General features: G+C 43.0%; 1 protein-coding gene across 7 annotated transcripts in view; it reads left to right on the top strand.

Moving 5' to 3' along the window:
• Positions 1 to 6790: 6790 nt before the first annotated feature.
• The window catches only part of IL6ST (interleukin 6 cytokine family signal transducer), a 52565-nt gene continuing 35023 nt past the window's right edge, over positions 6791 to 24332 (top strand). For 4 of the 7 annotated variants that reach the window (XR_010602165.1, XM_065598968.1, XM_065598971.1 and 1 more), the window contains exons 1-4: positions 6921 to 7099; positions 13830 to 13910; positions 19223 to 19534; positions 20936 to 21068. Coding sequence is in view for 6 of the 7 variants with exons in the window: in XM_065598968.1 (XP_065455040.1) it covers positions 7051 to 7099; positions 13830 to 13910; positions 19223 to 19534; positions 20936 to 21068 (575 nt within the window). In the remaining variant the exon portion in view is untranslated. Of the gene's footprint in view, positions 7100 to 13829; positions 13911 to 19222; positions 19535 to 20935; positions 21069 to 24332 lie in introns of all 7 variants that reach the window. The other 3 variants (XM_005306617.5, XM_065598969.1, XM_042857534.2) reach the window with 3 other exon arrangements.

Below are 24332 nucleotides of genomic sequence, written 5' to 3'. Positions count from 1 at the left end.
CCCCCCCGGGTTACCTGCTGTGGGCAGCCCTCCCCACGCCCCCCTGCCCCAGCTTACCTCCACTCTGCCACCTCCCCTGAGCGCTCCGCTTCTCCCCCCTCCCTCCCAGGCTTGCCGCGCAAAAGTCTGGGAGGAATGGGGGTGGATGGGAAAAGCAGTGCGCCTGGGGGAGGAGGCGGGGCCTGGGATTTGGGGAAGGGATTGGAATGGGGGCGGGGAAGGGGCGGAGCCGGGAGGGCACGAGCTCCCTCCGGTGCCAGCTAAAGTTGGTGCCTATGCCCCACGCAGTGCTGCCGGCGTGCTGAAGCTGCAGGGGAGGGGGAGAAGCGGGGGAGGAGCTTTTGCTGCCGGAGAGGCCCTAAGTGAGTGGCTCAATCCGGCACGGCTGCCCTGTCAGCCGCTTTTGGGTCTTTAAATAGCCATCTGGGGGGAAATCCTTAGTGTGACCAGATGTCCCGATTTTATAGGGACAGTCCCGATTTTGGGGTCTTTTTCTTATGTAGGCTCCTATTACCCCCCACCCCATCCCGATTTTTCACATTTGCTATCTGGTCACCCTAGAAATCCTAGACATTTTTAGCTTTTTACAAATTCCCCCCGGACGGCTATTTAAAGACCCCAAAGCCAGACATGTCCGGGGAAACCCAGACGTATGGTAACCCTAGATTTAAAAACATTTTTGCTGTTAACAAGCATGTTATCTCTGGAGACACAACTCCACAGTTTGAGAACTGCAAAACTAAGCATCTCTGATGGTATCTTCTAGACTGAGCACGGAGTCCCAGTGGGAAGATAGAAAGATTAAATAAATCTATACAGAAGCCCTTGGAATCCCATAAGATTGGGTCCCTAACCCATGACCTATTGGAACTCATTTACAAAACGTTTCTTAAATATTAATTGAATATATTGTCTCATACTATAGATTTAGAATTTATAATCCCTATTCCATGATGAGATATCTTTCAGCTATAATGTATCTTAGTTAAAACTATCTTTAGATCAGATTTTTTTGATAAAATGCTTTTTGAGGAAAAATCAGATTTAAAAAAAAATTGATTTAAATAACAAAAAATTGATTTTTTTAAAAAAATCGTTGATTTTTATCCACCCTGGTTTTGGGGTGGTAAACACAGAGAAGCGGGGGCCGGGAGATTAGGAAAGGCTCAGGGAGGAAGCAGTAAGGTCCAGAATGGAACAGACTTTGGGTGCTGATTAGAGGGTCCCTGAACTGGAACCCAGAGTAGAGGGCGGGGCTCGGTTCCCCTACCAGCCACTGGGCAAGTGGCACCGTCTGGGCAGTGAATGGGAAGACTGCCTGAGCCTGTTTGTAAGAAGGGACTTTGGTGCCCCAGAATGGGAGGGTGCCTGTAACTTGGTCATAGGGTTAAACCACGAACACAGAGCATCTTGCCAGGCTAAGAGCCAGCAAGAGAAGGCAGGGTGTGTAGCGAGAGGCAGAAAGGTGTCAGACCTGCAATCAGCTAATCCCCAGGCACACTTACGGTGAGCAAACCCAGTGACACATGGAAACAATGTACTGTAGAGTCCTTAAATTGCCTGTGAAGTACAACAATTCTTGTTTATTAGGGGAGCCAGGAGACGCCTGTGCAACATGTGACTGCAGTCTGATGTAGAGTTAGCGTGAGGAGGACTTTTTGTTCCACCCCACTCTAGAAACATATCAGAAGTTGCTTCATAGATTTCAAAGCCATAAGGGACCATTGTGATCATCTAGTTTGACCTCCTGTATGACACAGGCCAGAGTTTCCCCAACATAATTTCTAAAGAATGAATGCTTTTCTAAAAAATAATCTTGATTTAAAAAATTTCCTCTGATGAAGAATCCACCACAGTAGCTAGTGGCTGTCAGGTTACTGAATGAGAAAGTCAGCAGAGGAGGTTCTCTTTTGCTTCTAAGTACAGAGAGAGTATCTGCTATTTAGGATGTCTTCAGTAGCACAGCTCTAGCATGTCTTCTACTTCCCGCTAACAAAGAATTTTAAAGTGGGAAATAAACTGCAAATTGTTTTTGCTATGCTTCCGCTGAAACATATTTGCCAAGGTTGGATGACTTTTATGCAGGATCAAGCAGAGTGTAAAAGAGGAGGCAACATTGTAGGAATAGATGGATGCTGTGAGAGACATAAGGACAATTCCCATAGTGAACCCAAGCATTATAAGAGGTAGGATATAGAACCGGAAAGCAAGTGGAAGTAGAGGAGGAAGAAAGGAACAGGTTAGAGTAAAGGGAACCAGCAACAATGGAATCCCTAGCATTGAACAAGGGGGGAGTGACAGTTGTGGGAGGGACAGGAGCACAGAAGACCTGATCCAAAGCCCACTGAAATCAATGAGGCTTGTCATTGACTTCAGTAGGCTTTTGATCAAACACAGAGTTAAGAGATAAGAGGAACAAAGAGGGAAGGGAGAGAGAAGGTGCAAAGGAAATTAGGGCACCATCCTAGAACTCAGAAGACCAGCCTTCAATTCCAGGCTCCACCACAAAACTTCCTGTGTGACCTTGGGAAAGTCACTCAGCCTCTCTTGGCCTCATTTCCCCATCTGTAAAATTGGGATAATAGTACCTTCCTACATTAAAGGTGCTATATTGTTGGGCTAACTACATTAAAGATTGTGAGATGCTCAGATTCAACAGGAATGGGGGGGACACATACTTATATAAAATAGATAAGACACAGACCCACTAGAAGAAATGAGAAACTGGAGAGAGAAGCAGGAAAAAAGATTCAATAGAAGAAACACAAAGGAGAACTGGAGAATACAAGAGAAGTATATACCATATCCTTGCCCACCTAGATGCACACTATTGTGACAACTGTGAGTTCTTTCCATCTCACACATCAGTAGTACTAGAGGGCCTACAAGCCAAGTTATAGCCTTAGCTACACTTGTGCATACTCCCTGTCTGAGATTACGCTTTAAGTGTCACCTTTGTAAACAAACTGATAGTTAATGGGGTTACACAAGCTATCTCTCAGGGCATAATCCTAAAACAATGTGGTTGCATAGCTATCACTGAAAGCATAATCTGAACACCAATTAAAAAGTGGCAAATTCAAGAGTGATTAAATACTTTTTCGTACAATCCATAGATTGTGGAGCTCATGGCTGCAGGAAATAATTGAAGCTAAGAATTTAGCAAGATTCAAAAAGGGTGTGAAGATATACATGGATAAGATGAATATCCAGAGTTATTAGTTGATACTAACAAATTTTGGAAGGGTTGTTAAACCTCATGCTTCAGGGTTTAAACCCATCTTTAACTGTTAGAGATCAGGATGAGACCTAAAGTCGAATAATCTTCCCTTCATATCTACCCACTGCAGGATTCTTATACTTACCTCTGAAGCAACAGGTGCTGGCCACTATTGGAGACTGTGATGAAGTATATACTCTATCCTGGTTCTGAAAGGGTTAGTATCAACCTGAGAGGCCAATTAACCCATGTGATTGCACGTGGAGGTGGGCCAGCCCCATTAAAGATTAGTTCCAGCTGGTAAAGCTCAGTGATGACAATAAAGAAAGGACATCAGTAGCAGAAGGTTGGTGAGGACTGGAGGTAGTAAAGCCTTGAACCAGACTGATTGTCCTGAGTCAGGAGGAAGTGAAGCGAAGCGAAGCCCAGAAGGTAGTGATGGTAAAGCCTAAGAGGCATTTGGATGACGTTTGAGGGGCCACAGGGAGAGAGTGAATAACTCTGACTCTCTGGGGCTAAAGAGTGGTGAGACTGGGAGAGTCAAGGAGGAAGCCCAGATGAAGAGCTGGCCCTGGGATCCTCTCCTAAGTAGAGAAGCCAAGCAGAAGGCTAGGAGAGACCCAGAGTAGCCACTAGGGATATAACAGATGCTGGTGGTGAGGAGCCCTGATAAAAAGGCAGGATTTAGACTTCCAGGAAGAGAACCCTGGGAGGCCTTTGGTGGAGGAAGAGAGCAAGACAAACTTAAAAGGAAAGACAGGTCAAATCTGAGGAGGGCAAAATTTGGTTTAAATTTATACTTTCAGTTGGAGATTTGTTGGGGGATTCCAGAGGGTAACCTGCCCCTGAAAGAGGGGTGAATTAGAGAGACTATGGAAAAAGCCTACTGACCAGCTATGGTAGGAAGAAGTCCAGAGAGACAGAAGCAAGGAGTCTTAAGGAGCAGACCTGGGGTGCTGGTTATAGGGTCCCTAAACTGGAACCCAGTGCAGTCAGCAAGCCTGGATTCCCTTACCAGCCACAGATAAGATGGTGTGACGCCACTGAGAAAGGGATATGGATGACTGGCAGCCCTGAGAAAAGGGTGTATGGACCACTGGGCCCAGAATTGTGGGTGGCAGACCACACAGAGGGATGAGACATTTGTTTTTGTTGGACTTTCTGTTACCACAAAAAGAGCAGTCTAAACATGTCCTGGTCAAAGGGCTGAGTCCTGCGAAGCAGCAGACCACCACAGGACTGAAGTAGCCATCAGCAGGGCTAGAAGAAGAAAGCTGGATATGTCACGCCCAGCTGTGAGGAGACATGCCAGCCGTGAGTCAACTCTTCCACAGAGACATATTGGAGTAGATAGACCTTGAGTCTGATCCAGTATGGCAATTCGATGTGGATGCAGAAGTGTAACTGAGGCCTTGGCTACACTTACCCGGTAGTTCGGCGGCGAGCGATCGAACTTCTGGGTTCGACTTATCGCGTCTAGTCTGGACAAACAAAGGGTTTTTTCTGTGGTTACACATTGGTGACAGCCTTAGCTCAGAACTAGCACAGCCATGAATCTTTCCTTTATACAGCTTGGGCCTTTGATCTTGAGACTGCACAACAGGTAATCAGAAGACAGTGGTCCTCTCCTCAGGATGTAGTTTCAAAAAGCTGGGTTTTTGCATAACCAGTGTAAGAATGGCTGGATCCAATGGGTCCATCTAGCCCACTATCCTGTCTGACAGTGGCTACTGCTAGATGCTTCAGAGAGAATGAAAATAAGGCAATTTCAAGTGATCCATCCCTGGTCATCCAGTCCCAGCTTCCGGCAGTTAGAGGTTTAGAAACATCTGGAGCATAGGGTTGCATCCCTGACCATCTTGGCCGAGAGCTATGGCCCTACCAAATTCATGACAGTGAAAAACATGTCACAGACCATGAAATCAGACCTCCCCCATCAAATCTAGCTATTGGAGGGACAGGGCTGGGGGTGCCCCAGCCAGGGGGTCCTACCATTCACTGGGCTCCACCTGCTATCCGCCAGGCTGGGGAGGGACAGGACTTCCTCTTCCCTTGCACAGCCACTCTTGGGGGGAGAAACTGCAGAGCTACAATTGATTTGCAAACTTAACACCATTAATTTGGGCTTGAATAGGGATTGGGAGTGGATGGCTCACTAAAAAAGCAATTTTCCCTCTCTTGGTATTGACACCTCCTCATCAATTATTGGGAGTGGACCACATCCATAGGCACCGACTCTGTGGGTGCTCTGGGGCTGGAGCACCCACGGGGAAAAATTAGTGGGTGCTCTGCACCCACCAGCAGCCAAGCTCCCCTCCCCGCCTCACCTCAGCCTCCTCCCCTGGGCACACCACATCCCCGCTTCTCCGCCTACCTCCCAGCGCATGCCACCCCAAAACAGCTGTTTTGCGGCATATCAAGCTCCGAGGAGGGAGGGGAGAGGAGCAGGAATGTGGCACACTCAGGAGAGGAGGTGGGGAAGAGGCGGGGCTGGGGAAGGGGTTGGAATAGGGGCAAGGAGGGGGTGGGGACTTTGGGGGAAGGGTTGGAATGGGGGTGGGGCAGGAGTGGGGTAGGGGTGGAGTCAGGGCAGGACCCAGGGCAGAGGGGGGTTAAGCACCCACCGGCGCCAGCAGATGTTGGCACCTATGACCACATCCACCCTGACTGAATTGGTCCTGCCCACACTAGTTCTCCACTTGTAAGGTAACTCCCTTCTCTTCATGTGCCAGTATATTTATGCCCGTATCTGTAATTTTCACTCCATACATCTGAAGAAGTAGATTTTTTACCCATGAAAGCTTATGCCCAAATAAATCTGTTAGTCTTTAAGCTGCCTCCTTATTGTTTTTGTGGATACAGACTAACATGGCTACCCCTCTGATAAATAGCAGTATACTCCCACAGCAACCTGGATGGCGATGGCATGGGCTAGCAGTTCAGGTATGCACCCAGGGTGACCAGATGTCCCGATTCTGGGGTCTTTTTCTTATGTGCTCCTATTGCCCCCAACCCTTGTCCCAATTTTTCACACTTGCTGTCTGGTTACCCTACCAGAGTCCTTCATGGGGTTGCTTGTACTCAGGAGTTAGCCTGTGCTGGCTAGGTTAAAGCTAGCTTGCTATTCACGCAAGCAATCAGCCGGTGAGACTTCATCTTGGTGGACAGCAAGCTAGCTTTAACCTAGCTAGCACAGGCTAACTACAGGAGGGTTAGCACAGTTCAACAACTGCCCCGCCCGCACGCAGAGGTCTGCTGGCAGGCTCAGAATAATCCAACCCCCACCCCCGTTGGAACCCGATACAAGCGCCTCTGAGCCCGCAGCTACAGGTCCTATAGAATGGGCTGACCCGCACTGACAAGGCAGAGGGAGACCCCTGAATTGCAGGAGAGATAGAACATTCCATACGCATCCCCGGGGATTAGAACGTTCTAATCCCCTCCACCACACCTGACGTGCAAAAGGGAATAGAACCTTCCACTGCCCTATCCTGCAGGAGGAGTAAAATCCTACCATTCTCCCCCCCACCCTTAAGGGCCCAGCAGAATATTCCAAACACCCGCAGGCGCGGGGGGGGGGGGGGGAGAGCGCCCTGCAGGCACAATGAAACCGCCCTGGTTCCCTCCTCCCCCGCTAGCAGTGACCCTGCAACCCTAGAATTCTGGCATCCAGGAAGCTCGTTACGGGAAGCCCCGCCTCCTTCGCGACGTCAGCCCCCTGGCTGGCCCGGGCCAATGGGTGTCCGAGAGAAAGACAGTGACCCGTGCTGCCCGTACAGGACGGGATCGGGAATATGGTCCAGGCCTGGGCTGACGCCGCTACTTAGCGAATGGCTGAGCGGGACCCGTACCGTGCCTGGGCCGTGAGGGATGCGGAAGGTAGGGCAGGGGCTCCCCAGGAGCGTTAGGGAACTGGGGGGAGGTGGGCTGTCGGGCAGGGGCTGCGTGCGGCTCCTTTCTCCCCGGAGCCCCTTCTCGTACACTCTTCACCACCACCACCCCGCCCGATAACGTGCTCGGGCTACAGGCCTCACGGTCTCCCCTCCTCCCACCGGGTGTTTCTGTCCGGGTCCCCGTGCCGGCTTTGCTGGGCCCGCTCGGGCCGGCGCGCGCGTTGGGTGAGGCGAGCGTGCTGGTGCGGAGCCAGCAGAGCAGACCCTCCGCGGTGGCCGTTGAGACGGTCCGTTAACGGTCCCCGTGGCGCCGGCGGAGCCGGGAGCAGAGCGGCGGCCCCGGGTGGGGTGGGGTAGGGGGTGTCTGTCTGGCAAGAGCCAGCTCGGCCGCCGCGCTGTCCCGCCAGCTGATCGTGCCCGGAGCTGGAGAGCGCTGCCAGGGCGGGTGGGTGCCTGGGGAACTGAGATAACGGCAGGTTTCAGAGTAACAGCCGTGTTAGTCTGTATCCGCAAAAAGAAGAACAGGAGTACTTGTGGCACCTTAGAGACTAACAAATTTATTAGAGCATAAGCTTTCGTGGACTACAGCCTATGCATCCGAAGAAGTGGGCTGTAGTCCACGAAAGCTTATGCTCTAATAAATTTGTTAGTCTCTAAGGTGCCACAAGTACTCCTGTTCTTCTTTTTGAGATAACGGCGTTTTTACTAGTGCTCCCGGCTGCTTTGCCGATGTCCTGACTTCCCGAGCACGCCGCACAGGGAGCCGGAGGCTGCAGCCCTGTGGCGCGGGTTTAAAAGGCAACCTGATGGTGCGCTTGCGAGCGTTTTTTTTTCCTTTTCCCCTACAACTACTTTTTGATTATTCTGGTCCTTCCATCACATTCAGAAAGGTAGACGTGTAATGCTGGAAAGAGGCGACCTGTAACCTCTTCTACTCCTGTTTATAACCCAATCCCTGACATTAATGAAATGGCATCCTAGTTTGGCACCCAAATACCCTTCAAGATAACTTGTGAAAGCAGTATGAATGTTGGCATTAAGTAACAGCCAATAATAAAATGCTTCAAACCACACGGACACATTGTATGCAAGGTGTAATTACGTTAGAGGATTTTTTTATGCTATGTAAGGGTGACCCAGTAGAATGGGAAGCTGGCCGGGGAGTTGCAAGACATTGGTTCTGTTCCCAGTTCTGCTGCGTGCCTGCTGTGTGGCCTTGGGCAAATCAGTTTGCTTCTTTGTACCTGTTTTCCCATATATGAAATGGGATTAGCTGTGCTTTGACTTCCTTTTTAAAGCTCTCTGAGCTCCTCGGAGGAAAAGTGCAAGGAAAAGAGACAAGTATGATACTTGTTAATATAGGTAACTTTTTAATTGAAATACACTATGATGAGGTTGGGGGGAGAGAATGGAAATTTAAATGTTTTAAAATCTCTAACCAAGTCAAGAGAGCACAGAATCAAAAATGGAGACGGATTCCTGGAAGTAAAGTATTAATCAAAAACAAAGCTTCAATATTTAGCTACAAATCTGAAAATCTGAGCTTTTTTTCTAGGGTTATATACAGTTTTTCCTTCTACTTATACAGTACTGTAACTACTTAAAGATAACAGATTTGTATGATTCTACTCTGATGAAATTGGTACTATTGTAATCAACTAGCCTTCTGCCTCCGTCTATTAAGTCATATGCTTACTTGAATAAATTAAGCTTATACCACTACCTACTCTTCTTAACATTGGAGAGCTAGTACCACCATATGAGAGGGAACTGATTTTTTTTCTGCCGCCCTTTATAAATAAAACTGTTGGATGAGCCCAAAAGAACAAACTTGATTTTCAAATACAAGATTGAATATCTAGGGCTAGTAGAAAACATTTTTTTATTTGTAAACTGAATAGATTAATCCCTATTGGTGACTTCAAGTTCAAAACATGCGCTGTTTTTTACATAGTTTAAAGTCTGAAAAGTGACTGCAGTTTTACAGAAAGTTATCTGTATACTACATCTATTATCTCATATAAAGTGTTGAGATCTGCAGTACAGGGATATAATAGTAGTTCAATTATGTTCCTTAATTTATTGCAAACTAAGATTTAGTGTAATTGACTTCAGTTTGACCAATTTTTAAAGTATTAGTAATCACAGACTTTTTTCATTATGTCACTACTGATACTATAGGAAAACGTTAGATGAATACAGCAAGTTTCCTTTAAAGGAGCTGAAGGAGACAAACTGAAGAACCGTCTCATCTGGTAGAAAAGGCAAAAAACATACTGCTTGATACATATTTGCCACATGTTGATTTGATACTTAAAATGTGAAATGGATTTAAGATTCCACCATGAAGTGTACTGCAAGTGAGGGGGGGTATGTCTGTATTTCTCAGTGAATTCAATTTATTTGAATATATATTCTTTATAATAATGCCAAGAAATGTATAGAAAAACAATTTTGCAATAGCATGTAGGAGATTGTCCAGAAAAGTTGAAATGACACTTTACATTTAGTTGTCAGAACATTTACATTCTTATTTGAGCAAACAAGGAAAATAGACCACTTGGCTAGTAATGGTAACATAACAGCCTTGATCCCTTGCTTGTTAGACAGACAGAGCTGTGAAAGCAATTTGTGAGGCCCTTGGAATCATCACTTCTTTGATACCTTTTTCCTTTTCTTTTCTTGTCATTTTGTGACTGACTGAAATAAGTTAGGAAATCTCTTTTTGTGCAGCAGCTTGGGACAACCTAAAATCTACTGTGGACAAGCGAAATGTAATTGCTTCCTGTCACACACTGCTGATCTGCACTTAAGATGCCTGTGTTTCTCTGCTGACCAGGCAGTTCTGCTCAACACTGGAAATGAAAACTGGCCTGCCCTAGGTTTTGTTCACTGGGCCCTCTACTTGCTAAATTCTCCCTTGAGTTTTCTAGTATCACATTATTTATAGAGTGCACATATCGGACTTTTGTATGTCCTTGACTTGTCAAGTACACATTGGGGAGCAACTGCTGTTCAATGCCATTTATTGTACATGGAGAAACTAAGGTGGAAGGTCAGTCTTTTTCAGATGTACTAGTCAGTCATAACACCCAACATTTTAAGTGGAAGTCAGATCAGAAGCTTGTTTCTGGGATTGGTGATTGAAAAGCAACCACATAACATAGACTAGCGTTTATTTTTGTCCCAATTGAGTTTGTGGATAAGAGGTAGCAACAGCAGTGTCTCTGTTCTCCTCATCCCCAGCATAAAGTCTTAAAGTCACAGAGCAGGATGGATTGATTTTAATCAAAGCAAACTGAATCACCGATTTTAACCATGATTTCAATCAGCAAGCAGGAAACATTGATTTAAATTATTTAATCTTGTTTTGCATTTCTACTTTTTGATAATTCTCTTAGAGAGGTTGACTTTTGGTTGTTAACCGTTAAAACACATTGAATTAATCATAGTCTTTACACTAAATACTTTTTTGCTGACCAGGAGGATACACTCTATCTATATAGTTATATATCTTAACATACATCTATTCAGATTCTTGTCTTACTTTTTTATGTTAGATAATGCTGAATGATGCATTTCCTAGTTATTACATTTTTTTATTCAAGCTCTATTTGTATGGAAATTGGAATTCAATTAAAAATGCACAAACAATATTTTTTTAATTAAATAAAACTTAAATGCGCTGGATACATTTTTTCTTATTAAAACATGATTTTCATTTACAATTGATTTATTAAATGAAAAGTATTATCCACATTGAATTGAGCTGGAGACCATGTCCTTAATGAGTTTAGAGCTAGTAGATTTTATCTTCTTATACCTAGTTTTTATTCATAGAATGGAAGAAAGAAACCAATGTTTCCTACATTTTCAACTCACAGTTGGCTTCATTTGAGCAAACTAGTCGTTGAGCTGAACTGCATCTGACGAAGTGGGCATTCACCCACAAAAGCTTATGCTCCAATACATCTGTTAGTCTTAAAGGTGCCACAGGACTCTCTGTTGCTTTTTACAGATCCTGACTAACACGGCTACCCCTCTGATACTTTAATAGTTAGGTGATGCTTTGACGTAGATTGTCATAATTTTCAAATTTAATATTAAATAGTTTTATTTTAGATTTTTAAAAGAATAAATCTGATGATGTTATTGTTTACCCATCCTGGAGCAGAGGCTCTACCACAAACCCATATTCACTTAAGAATCTTCTCCCTTTCCATCCCAGTCTTTTAACAAGAAAGCATAGTTGTCTCTGAATCTGGAATGGTGTTTGAATTTTTAAGTGATGAGAAAAGTACATAACAAGTAATAAGTGAACTGAATGACAAAATATAAGTCCAACCATGCAAGATACATACTGTACAAATATGTCTAGTGTTCAACACAACTTTATTTTTACAAGACTTAATTTTGTCTACCAAAAAAAAGACCAGATTTCTTTTTGGGCACATAACTATAACATCCAGAGTACCATTAATAAATCATTTTAAAAAATTAAATTAAAAAATCCTAACATGGACTACAATAACAGGTTTGCTGATTCAGAAGCTAGTAATTACAGCCATTCTCATGAGAGAAGATAGCCTTGACATCTCAGATTGTGGGTAATGAATGGGAGGGTAAATCTTTTGGGGAACATGGAGAAATCCTTGCCAGTTGCCTGGATTCAGGTAAGCACTGAGTCATTGTAATTATGATGCTGTAGTCCACTGGAATCACAAACTACTTGTTTCACTACCTTGTTGAGAGTCTTATAATTAATTTTTCAGTGCAGAAGGCTTGAGACCTGATTCTCCACTGCCGCCATCCCTCAGTAGTCACTTACATCAGTGCAGCTATGTTAATAAATTAGATTTCCCACTAAGTTACAGTAGTGGTAGCACTATATATTCCCTCTGCAGAGGTGTAAATTATTACCCAAGGTGTAATGCAGTAGAGAATTGAGACCCTAGTGTCTATTTGGTACATGAGAGCTGCATAGGAAAGAACACATTTTTATGTCCTAAACTAAACAATGATCTGGAAAAGAAGGAATTGTGGGTCTACAAGTTATTTTAAAAGGATGAAGTAATCTTCCATTTTCTCTATTTAACTTCTTCAGCTGTTATATGAAATTACCCGGTCTCTTTTGGCAAAAAGAAATATTCATCTTAAAAGTTTTTAATACTGTGTACCTTTATCGAGAGTCTAACTATTCAACTTTATTTTCTGTATCTTTTTTTAATTTATGTTCTGGAATTGTCTGGTTTTTTAATTACTGTGATTGAACTAGAACAATATGAGGTTAAAACAGATTTTTCTTTTCTAATAGACTGTTATAAGTACCATTAAGCATAGGTCAAGTTCTGACACCCATGGCTTTTAATAGCTTACAGCACATCTGGGATTTGTTGTTTTAACCAGAAAATGTTGTGTAATTGCCAAAATACAAGTCACATATCATCCAGCAATTATAATCAATATTCAGAATTCTGGTTATACCTACTAAATGAACCAACACCATGTTATGGTGGTTGCCTCTTTTTTCCTCCCAGTCATGGATAATAGCAACAAAACACATTTTGGGGATTACAAACATCTAGCATTTGTATTCTTACCTGCTTTACATAGAAACTGCTTGCATATGAGCTAAACATATAAGATTTAAAAATCTTTATATCCAGTAGGTGAAACTGACACTAAAATATGTGCTTTATTATGAAAAGCCTAGTGCATCTCCAAAATATGATTGCATGTAGCTTCCAGCTTCCATTAGAAAATCCTATTTAAAACTCCCCCACATCAATAACCCATCAAACCCAAAGAAAAGCAGTTTGTCCAAGATTGCTATATTTACTCTAAGGTAAATGTTTCAGAGAAAACTGGCCAAACTGTCTTTGCATTACACGTCTTTTTTTAAGTGCCCTGATTTGAAACTACTAACTTCTGTCTCCATGTTCCTCAAAAATAGTTTGTCACTATTTCTTATGACTTTCCTTAAGGTTAAATTTGTGCACCAGATATACACCTGTACCCCGATATAACGCGACCCGCTATAACACGAATTCGGAGATAACGTGGTAAAGCAGTGCTCTGGGGGGGCGGGGCTGCGCACTCCGGTGGATCAAAGCAAGTTCGATGTAACACGGTTTCATCTATAACGTGGTAAGATTTTTTTGGCTCCCGAGGACAGCGTTATATCGAGGTAGAGGTGTACTTTAAAAAAATAGGTTGTAATTGAAGCAATGTTACTTAATGATTTTTGTTGTAGTTAGCTTTGAGGCCTCATCCTACCCCTTTTGAAATCAATGAGGAGTTTGCCGCTCGCTTTAGTGGGAGCAGCACTGATCATGGTAGACTTGGTTCTCTACTGCATTGCACTTTATGTACTGATTTTACACTTACACAAAGTAAGTGTGTGTGCGTGGGGAGTGGGGGAAGAGAAAACACTGTTCTGATTTGGTACTTTCCTTGTATACTTTGCCACATATGGAATAGAAGTTTGAGTGTATAGGCTTGAGTTCAGTGCATGGATGCACAGTTTAATTCCATGCCCGTCTATTTATATCATGTAGGCGTGCTGTTTTTCCTGCAGTGATTGGAAAAAAGGTGTGTGCTTTTCCTTCTTCCATCCTGACTTTCTGCAGGGTATCAAGGGTTGCAGCAATAAAGGGAAGCTGGTGGTCACACAAGTGCAGTAAATGGAAACTATATAAAATCTTTGTTTTTTACAGGAACTATATGCAAAATGTCTTCTCGATGGAGCTGGGTGATGAATGCTTTATATATTTCCCTGAGTGTTTGCTCTCTTGGAGGTAAGACTAAATGAAAATGTTGGACAGGTCATGGACTTATTAGAGCAACTAGCTGTTGCTAATGATGATTATGTTGCAGTAGTGCCTAGTGGTCCCAATGAGGAATTAGGGCACCATTGTGCTAGCTATTTGTAGAAACAAATAATCCAAAGAGACAGAGTTCTCACTCAATTATGGCTACTGGCATTGATGTCCTTTTAGCCAGCTGATCTCAAAAAAACAAATTAAAATTAGTTCCAGGTACTGCACCTGAAGCTCTGTGGTCACATTTTCCTATGGTCTCTCCCTTGTTGCTGTGGGAAGAGCAAAGCAAAAGGCAGAAATTGACTATCCAGAGGCAGCACTGGAACAGATTAGAGACAGTGCTGTCAAATGCACAGAGTTAATAAACTGGAAAAATAGATGTTTCTTAAAACTGCCAATTATCGCAGTCTTCTTTAACATATAACATTCTAGGTAAAACATTCATACATATAGAATTCCTCACCTTAAATTACACATCTAAGAATGAAATAAAGGAGAGATTGAGCATTAGTTTTTGGAGGCACTTTCTTCTCTGAATTATACCTCGTAAAGGGTGCAGTCTGAAAGTACTTTTATCCCAAAAGATATGGTGTTCTTCCCCATTTATAATTTTTGTCTCTTTTTTTGCACCACCATCTTCTATCTGATGGATAACAGATGCTGTTATTGATTAGATTAATTCTTTTATTTTTTGTCTCATACTATAATTTTCTGTTTCCATGTCTGCTTCGTTTTTCCACCTGTTATTCTTTCTTTCCTTTGTCTTCCTGTTTTCACTCTGTACCTGTTCTCCCACCTTCCTACTTTGAAGACACAAATTTTGTGTTTTCTTTATCTCCCAAAAAACCAGCCTCTAATGCAGGAATGCTGTCCTGCGTAGTTGGCTACACTACTGCAGCACCTCTGAGTGCTTTGCTTCCTACTTTGCCCACATGCTTCCAGCAAAGGAAGGTGAAGCTGCAGACTGGGTCACTAGATGTGACATAGTGGTTCTCAGGCAGGCTGGCTCACTCATAACCACCGCTTCCTCTTCAGGAAAATCGAGAGTGATACCCCAGTACATCTCTTCAGTGGGATAATTTATGTGGTGTCATTCATGGACGCTAAGTAGCAACTTTAAATCTGTAATTCTTAGACTAGTGATCTATTAATGTATGCTTAATTTGCATACTGAATACCTGAACAGATTAAAAAAGTGGGTTTGTAACTCATTCCCCCTTTAGTATCTGAGGCCTACGATAGTATATGTAATCAATAAATCCTGTGCCAGTTGTGGTAATTCTTACATTGTTTCTGCATTTCAGTATCCAGATTGTTTGTACTTTTCTCTCTCTTCAGTAGAGCTCTTAATTATTTTAGGCTCACAATTGTGAGAGTCATGAAGCGTTCCCTTCAAAAGAAGGGAATTAATGTGAGTCAACAGAAAATGCCACATTGAGTGATTGCACATGTCAATTCCACTGTCGGTGTGTGCGTTCCAGTGCAGGGTTGTCAGTTTTTCCCTTTAGCAGTGCCCATCGGGGTGGCATGAGTGTCGTCTGGTGCCTCACGCACTGCATGCCGGGATTAAGGGCAGAGCCACCCGCAGCCTCCCATGACGGTTGTTGGAGCTCCCTTTCCTTGAATCTGCAAGTCTTCAGTTGAACTTGTAAATAGTACACGTTGTATAGTTAGTATAGTTTTAGTAGTTAGTTGATTAGTGTTTTAATCACTTTAGTGTTTTAAAAAAAAATTTTGTTTTGGTTACCAGGCCTGTTACCAGCGAGATGCCTCACTCTCTGGGTATCAAGCCCTGTGGTAAGGTAATGCCTAATAGCGACCTTCACCCCAACTGCTTTAAGTGCTTGGGGAAGGCTAACATGAGTGACCAATGTGGCATTTGTAAGGGCTTTAAGCCCCATTACAAAAAAGACAGGGCAACTAGATTGAAATATCTGCTTCTAGAATTGACACTACATCCTCTTATCTGAGACATCTACTTAGGTCCGAGTACCAAGCACCTTGGCGTCACTCCATAGCACGCCTCCAGTGTTACTAGTACGGCAGGGCAGATTGGCATTACTGATACCAAAGAAGAGGCATAAGAAACTGGACTCTGTACTGGGATCATTGAAAGAGGTGAAGAGGTCAAGCTGTTCTAAGGAATCATGAGGGCATTCAAAGCGGACACACTCCCCAGAGTACACCTCTAAGTGCTGGAGTTTGATTCTAGAGCCCAGTACAGGTCTGCAAGACTGGCTCCTGAAACACCCTCGTTGAGATTACCTCACTGTTTTCCCAGTACCATCTGCTCCTGAAACAATTGAGGCTGCAAGAGAGTTGTTCAAGCTCTTGGTGCTGCTGTCACCAGCAGTTCAAAAGACTTGCCTGGCACCCAAGGGACTGATGTCAGTGGCTTCACCTCTGCACTGCACAGTTCTAGCTGATTCACCCATCAGGGTATCGATTAAAGTGGTACCGTTTAGGGGAAAGCCACAGATGATCTCCCCAGTTCCCCTTCAGAGTCTGAACCTTCTTCACTGGTATTGATGGGTACAGCACCACTTTGGCTGCAGGAAGTCATTATCTTCACTGGACTCTGAAGAAGTGTGTCAACCTATCTGATCCCACTGTTGGGTTATACCACCTACCCGCCCTGATTTCAGACTCAGTACTAGTAAGGGGGTTATTGAAAGGACCCTGGGACCATGCACCTTTGGGAACCAAGGCCATAACAATGGCCCTTTTGGAACAGGTGGGAGTTCACTTCACCCTTTGCCCCCCAATCAAGAGCATCCCTGCAGCTACCTCAGCTGGGTCTATCTACTGGCTGTCTAGCATTAATGCTGCAAGCACCCTAGGGTCAAATTTGAGATCCCTCTCATGAGCAGCCACAAGAGGAGCAGGAACTGGACCAACCCTCAGTACCATAGGCCTCCTCTTCGTCATCCCCCGATGAATCAGTTGTAAGTGAGCTTCAGACTTTTATGTTGGAGCCTCTTGTACTCAGTTTTTCAAAGACAAAGTGGCCCTATGGTGGTATCCAAAATTTATGTCAAAAGTTGTTTTGCAGTTTCACTTTAACCAAGTGATTTACTTGCCAATAATCTTTTCCTAAACTATATTTGAATTCACATGAACAACTTCTTCAGATGTTGGAGGTGAGACGATGTCTGGCATTTTTCTTAGAGGGGACTAATCCTTTTTCAGGTCTCTCCTCAACTTTTTGTCTCCTATGAAGGGTCAGGCAATCTCTTTGCAGACTACTTTCAAATGGCTCCTGCATTACCATGGCATATGAAGTATCTTAGTCTGTGCCCCACAGACATTACAGTCTCATTTGAGATCCCAAGCAACATTGACTGCATTACTCACCAATATTTCAATATCGGACATTTGCAGGTCTGCGATATGGTCTTCAGTACATGCTTTTACCAAACATTATGCTGTTTCCGCAGCATCTCTATCAGATGCAAACGTTGGCAAGGCAGTTTTAAAGTCATTGTTGAAATGGACTCTGAGCCCCACCTCCTACAAGTACTGCTTGTGAGTCACTTGAATGGAATACACATCTGCAGCCATTCGAAGAAGGAAAGACAGTTCTGTAACTGTTCTTCAAGATGTGGGTCCAGACATGTATTCCCCACCCCTGCATCAGTGTCTTTGCCCTTGATGTTCAGTGCAAAGGAACCAAGAAGAGTGCTGCTCTTAAATAGCCTGGGGAGGGGCTAATGTCCACAGGGCACAAGCGCTGACCCTATGGATTCGGTGTACTGGGCGCACACAGTCCGGAGTAGAATACGTGTCTGCATCCACATCCCAAAGACCAACAGTTACAGAATAGGCAAAATAGGTAACTGGTTTTTTGTGATTAGTTGTATGAAGTCCACTGCCTTCCTAGTGAGAAATATAGATGACCTGCATATGCCCCATGATTGGGCTTTGCTAGCTGGTCACCAATTGACTGACTCAGAAAAACAAAAGTTCTTTTGTTTGGTTCATTACATGTCCAGGGGAATTAAGTATGGCAAATAACTGCTCAGTGGGAATCTAAACAGATATGGATTGTATTCATTATTTTAATGAATATATATTCCATTCATTTCAATATACTATATCAGGGTGGGCAATAATTTTCTCAGGGGGCCACTCCATGAATCTTGGTAAGTTGTCATGGGCCGTACATTTCTACTATATTAATGGAGGGAGTGCGGGGTCTGGGAGGGAGCTTGGGTGCAGGAGGGAGGGAGTTTGGGTGCAGTAGGAGGTTCTGACCTGGGGCAGGAGTTTGGGGTGTGGGAGGTGATGCGAGGTGCAGGCTCAGTCTGGGAGGCACTTACCACAGGTGGCTTCCGGCTGGCGGCGCAGCAGGGCTCAGGCAGGCTGAGGGGCAGCGGGTCTCCGTGTGCTGCCTGCGCCCACAAGCACCGCCCCTGCAAGGAAACCAGCCAATGGGAGCTGTGAGGATGGTGCTGGGGCAGCACATGGAGCTGCCTCCCCCACCACCAGGGGCGTGCAGAGACGTGCCAGCAGCAGCCGGCCGCTTCCGGGAGCAGCGTGGGGCCACAGCAGGCAGGCAGCCTGCCTGAGCGCCCCACTGCACCGCAGGACTTTTAGCAGCCCAGATTCAGAGAACACGAGGGGGCAGAGAAGGCCTGACAGAAATGTTAGTCATGGCTGTATTTTGCCCACTCCTGTGCTAAATAGAGATTCATTAAAAGAAGAGAAAAATAACTCCTGAATTTCCTAAAAATATGATTGTTGTGGTAATTGCTGCTCAAGCAACTTTTCGGGGGTGGGGGGGGACTGAATAATTTCAGAAGTCACGTTTTTGATAGAGCACCTTTTAAAATAGTATATACAGAATTTTTATAATGGGTATTTTTGTTGTTGTTTACAAAGGTCTTTCCAGCAGTGGGGAGAGGATGAGTGTAGGAGAAAAAACAAAGATAATTAAGCATCCTATCTTTAATCTCATTTTCTCGGTCTCTGTCATTTCAGTTCCAGTTCTTCTGTTGTTACTGGTAACATTCTCTTGCAATACCCGAGGAAGAGTATGCACACGAACTTCCCCTAAATCAGTGCATGAGTGATTTGCTCGTGCCAGTGCATTAGACAAGAAATACACTGTATTGTGCAAGTCAAGTGTAACTGTCTATACATATATACTGCCAGGTGCACAAAATAGTCTCCACAAATATTTTTCCTAATCTTTCAGTAGCAATACTGTTAAAGATTATTTGTAACAATAGTAATACAAAGATTTCATATGGAAATGTGATATTTCAAATTGATTTTATACCTTTTAGTTTCAGGTGGACTTGTACAGTCATGTGGTTACATCATCCCAGAGTCTCCAGTGTTGACCCTTGGCTCCAATTTTACAGCATTGTGCATTCTCAATGAGAGTTGTCTTGACTTTGGCAATATACATGCCAATCAGATTATTTGGAAAATCAAAAATTCTGTAGTGCCTAAAGAACAATACCATGTAATAAACAGAACTGTTTCCAGTGTCACATTTAGTGACACCTCTACTTTAGCTACTCCTCTGACATGCAACGTTTTAGCAGATGGACAGATTGAGCAGAATATCTATGGAATTGCAGTTACACTGGGCCGTAAGTAGCTTTTTATTCCTCTCTTTTTCTTCTTTGGACATTATAAATTTCCCATTAAATGTTTATGTACTGAGAGATACTGTATAATGTTGGCAAGTTTCCATTTTCTTTTCTGCCTTGTAGAAAATGTTTTTCAAGGACATTTTGGTGTATCCTCTTAAAACCCTTCTTCCTCTGGAACAATTGTACAAAAAATCTCCCAAAGCTAAACACACAGAACAAATGAAAGTACTTTGAAAAAGATGATCCACAAAGCAGAAAATACATTAAGTATTTCATATATGTAAAAGGGTACCAAGAGAACTGCACATGCATGAAGCTCTGTGAAGAAAATGTGAACGTGTCACAATGAAAATGGTATCTCTTAGAAATCATTGAGCTGATGAAGGGCTTGATAGAAAGAATGTGGTTCTTGAAGAGTCTTATTTTTCTAAAGCATATTTTTAATGATTGTGTCTCATTCTCACAATATCTGTTTGGGTTTTAACTTATTTTTTTTTCTTTTTAATAATGTTCATAAAACTTCATGTTCAGTTTCTGATGGCGTTATCAACTGACGTGCTCTTCATCATGTTCACAGCTGTCAAAATTGCATATTATCATTGGAATGCAGTAGTTGTAGAAAGAAACTATTCTTCAGAAATTATATTGCAACACCACAAATAGCAATCCTCTGGAAGTTAGTGGTAGGAGACTAGAATATTTCTAACATATATAAATGAGAAATCCAACTCCAAGGTTACTTAACTCAGCCATGCGCGGAGTACCATGTTGTCTGTCTTAGTACTTGCAACATGATGAAGAACAAAATGTAGTGCAGAAAACACATGCTTAGGCCCCAAGCAATAAAAATATCTGGAGATTAGGTGTGGGCTCTCTATATTGGGATGAATTTTACCCATTTTTACCCATTCTGCACATGGTATGTTGTGTATGTGAGAGAACCTATCTATAGTAATAAGCCATTATGATCTGTTAACATCTTCATAGCTTAAACTCCTGAAATATTATCAATACTACAGCAATGTGTGGTCTCTTATTTCTTTTCCTTCACAAACCGATCTGCTGTCTCACTACTCCGTTGCTGCCTTCCATTCCAGTGCATTCTGTGCTAGCCTTCTAGGCCTTGCCCTGTCCCAAATTTCATTCCATCCCCAAATCATATGCTTTCTGTTCAGTGATGACTCCTACCACTACAGACTTTTTTTTTCAAGGCATCTATGCATTATACTTCACTAGATCTTCTCTATCTCCTAATATTTAGCATTTACTAAATGCAGCAGTAAATAAATTGTTTCCCATTTTAACTAAATTACTCTTGCAACTGTGTATTCATCGCTGCTTTCATTGGAATCAAATGTATGTGCACATAAATTACATATAGTAACTTTTTTCATACAGTGCCCCCAGAGAAGCCTGAAAATTTGAGTTGCATTGTGCATCAGATGTCAAAAACTAAATTTATTATGACTTGTACCTGGAATCCTGGAAGAGAGACATTCCTAGCCACTGATTTCCGTTTAAAATCTCAATGGTAAGTATCTTGTCTAAGCTTTATAAAAGGCAGGTATATCCCATCTTAATCATTTTTAGCGTTTTGCATGTAGGCTAAATAAAACTGTTCCAATACTTGTTAAACTTTTTAAAAGAATATATTTTTGTTAGACTGTAAATCTAGACTTTTGAGGCTGCTGTAGCCTGTTTCAGGGTAAAACATTTGACAACTCAAGTTTGTCCTACAGTTTAAGATTTTAAACTTAAGCAAATAAAATGATTTTTCTCCAAGACCGAGAAAGTGCAGGGAAGAGAGTCTTGTACAGATCTCATTGGTATTAAGCTATTGTACAGCTTGAACCAGATTCTGCATCAGTTATGGGTATTTCTGTGACAAGCATCGCTGTAACTGATGCTGAACAGGTAAATAAATCTGAATGGTGATAGTCCAGTGGCTTATGTTCTTTACCCTTGTTGGATGTCTGCTTTTTTTAAATTATTATTATTAACCTTGATTCTGATTATGGTGGGAAAGCTGTGAGCTGCTCAAATTGCTTCTACTCTCCCACTGGTATTACTTCAGTCTTGCTTAGGTTCAGTTTCAACCAGCCAATTGCTTTGCATCCAGGAGTTAGTATCTCTTTTAATTGTAACTAAACTTCTCAAGGTAGGCAATGGTAATATCTGTTCAAAATTAGATGAAAGCTGGGTGGTGTGGGTGTCGTCAATGAATTGTTCGCTACAGGGTCCATTGCATGTCTCAACCTCTTCAGGAGATCTCATGTAGATTACTGGGGTGGATGCAAGACTCCCCAGTTGATCAGTTTTAGGGAAGAGGAATAGATTCCCATCCCAATTCTGGGTAGCTTTTGAAAAGAATTGAAGCCATTGTGGTTATGTGTTGTCTACTGCAGCTGTGTCTTGTAAGCAAGTCAGTGGCACCTTGTTTTCATAGATTCATAGATTCATAGATTATAGGACTGGAAGGGACCTCGAGAGGTCATCGAGTCCAGTCCCCTGCCCGCATGGCAGGACCAAATACTGTCTAGACCATCCCTGATAGACATTTATCTAACCTACTCTTAAATATCTCCAGAGACGGAGATTCCACGACCTCCCTAGGCAATTTGTTCCAGTGTTTAACCACCCTGACAGTTAGGAACTTTTTCCTAATGTCCAACCTAGACCCCCCCTTGCTGCAGTTTAAACCCATTGTTTCTGGTTCTATCCTTAGAGGCTAAGGTGAACAAGTTCTCTCCCTCCTCCTTATGACACCCTTTTAGATACCTGTAAACTGCTATCATGTCCCCTCTCAGTCTTCTCTTTTCCAAACTAAACAAACCCAATTCTTTCAGCCTTCCTTCATAGGTCATGTTCTCAAGACCTTTAATCATTCTTGTTGCTCTTCTTTGGACCCTTTCCAATTTCTCCACATCTTTTTTAAAATGCGGCGCCCAGAACTGGACACAATACTCCAGCTGAGGCCTAACCAGAGCAGAGTAGAGCGGAAGAATGACTTCTCGTGTCTTGCTCACAACACACCTGTTAATACATCCCAGAATCATGTTTGCTTTTTTTGCAACCGCATCACACTGTTGACTCATATTTAGCTTGTGGTCCACTATAACCCCTAGATCCCTTTCTGCCGTACTCCTACGTAGACAGTCTTTTCCCATTCTGTATGTGTGAAATTGATTTTTCTTCCTAAGTGGAGCACTTTGCATTTGTCTTTGTTAAACTTCATCCTGTTTAACTCAGACCATTTCTCCAATTTGTCCAGATCATTTTGAATTATGACCCTGTCCTCCAAAGTAGTTGCAATCCCTCCCAGTTTGGTATCATCCGCAAACTTAATAAGCGTACTTTCTATGCCAATATCTAAGTCGTTGATGAAGATATTGAACAGAGCCGGTCCCAAAACAGACCCCTGCGGTACCCCACTCGTTACGCCTTTCCAGCAGGATTGGGAACCATTAATAACAACTCTCTGAGTACGGTTATCCAGCCAGTTATGCACCCACCTTATAGTAGCCCCATCTAAATTGTATTTGCCTAGTTTATCGATAAGAATATCATGCGAGACCGTATCAAATGCCTTACTAAAGTCTAGGTATACCACATCCACCGCTTCACCCTTATCCACAAGGCTCGTTATCCTATCAAAGAAAGCTATCAGATTGGTTTGACACGATTTGTTCTTCACAAATCCATGCTGGCTGTTCCCTATCACCTTACCACCTTCCAAGTGTTTGCAGATGATTTCCTTAATTACTTGCTCCATTATCTTCCCTGGCACAGAAGTTAAACTAACTGGTCTGTAGTTTCCTGGGTTGTTTTTATTTCCCTTTTTATAGATGGGCACTATATTTGCCCTTTTCCAGTCTTCTGGAATCTCTCCCGTCTCCCATGACTTTCCAAAGATAATAGCTAGAGGCTCAGATACCTCCTCTATTAGCTCCTTGAGTATTCTAGGATGCATTTCATCAGGCCCGGGTGACTTGCAGGCATCTAACTTTTCTAAGTGATTTTTAACTTGTTCTTTTTTTATTTTATCCGCTAAACCTACCCCCTTCCCATTAGTATTCACTATGTTAGGCATTCCTTCAGACTTCTCGGTGAAGACCGAAACAAAGAAGTCATTAAGCATCTCTGCCATTTCCAAGTTTCCTGTTACTGTTTCTCCCTCTTCACTAAGCAGTGGGCCTACCCTGTCTTTGGTCTTCCTCTTGCTTCTAATGTATTGATAAAAAGTCTTCTTGTTTCCTTTTATTCCCGTAGCTAGTTTGAGCTCATTTTGTGCCTTTGCCTTTCTAATCTTGCCCCTGCATTCCTGTGGTGTTTGCCTATATTCATCCTTTGTAATCTGTCCTAGTTTCCATTTTTTATATGACTCCTTTTTATTTTTTAGATCGTGCAAGATCTCGTGGTTAAGCCAAGGTGGTCTTTTGCCACATTTTCTATCTTTCCTAACCAGCAGAATAGCTTGCTTTTGGGCCCTTAATAGTGTCCCTTTGAAAAACTGCCAACTCTCCTCAGTTGTTTTTCCCCTCAGTCTTGATTCCCATGGGACCTTACCTATCAGCTCTCGGAGCTTCCCAAAATCTGCCTTCCTGAAATCCATTGTCTCTATTTTGCTGTTCTCCCTTCTACCCTTCCTTAGAATTGCAAACTCTATGATTTCATGATCACTTTCACCCAGGCTGCCTTCTACTTTCACATTCTCAACGAGTTCCTCCCTATTTGTTAAAACCAAGTCTAGAACAGCTTCCCCCCTAGTAGCTTTTTCAACCTTCTGAAATAAAAA

This window comes from Chrysemys picta, chromosome 6, assembly GCF_011386835.1.
Source record: "Chrysemys picta bellii isolate R12L10 chromosome 6, ASM1138683v2, whole genome shotgun sequence".
NCBI classification, from domain to species: domain Eukaryota; kingdom Metazoa; phylum Chordata; order Testudines; family Emydidae; genus Chrysemys; species Chrysemys picta.
Note: the sequence above shows the minus strand (reverse complement) of the source record. Positions and strands in the feature narration are given on the sequence as shown.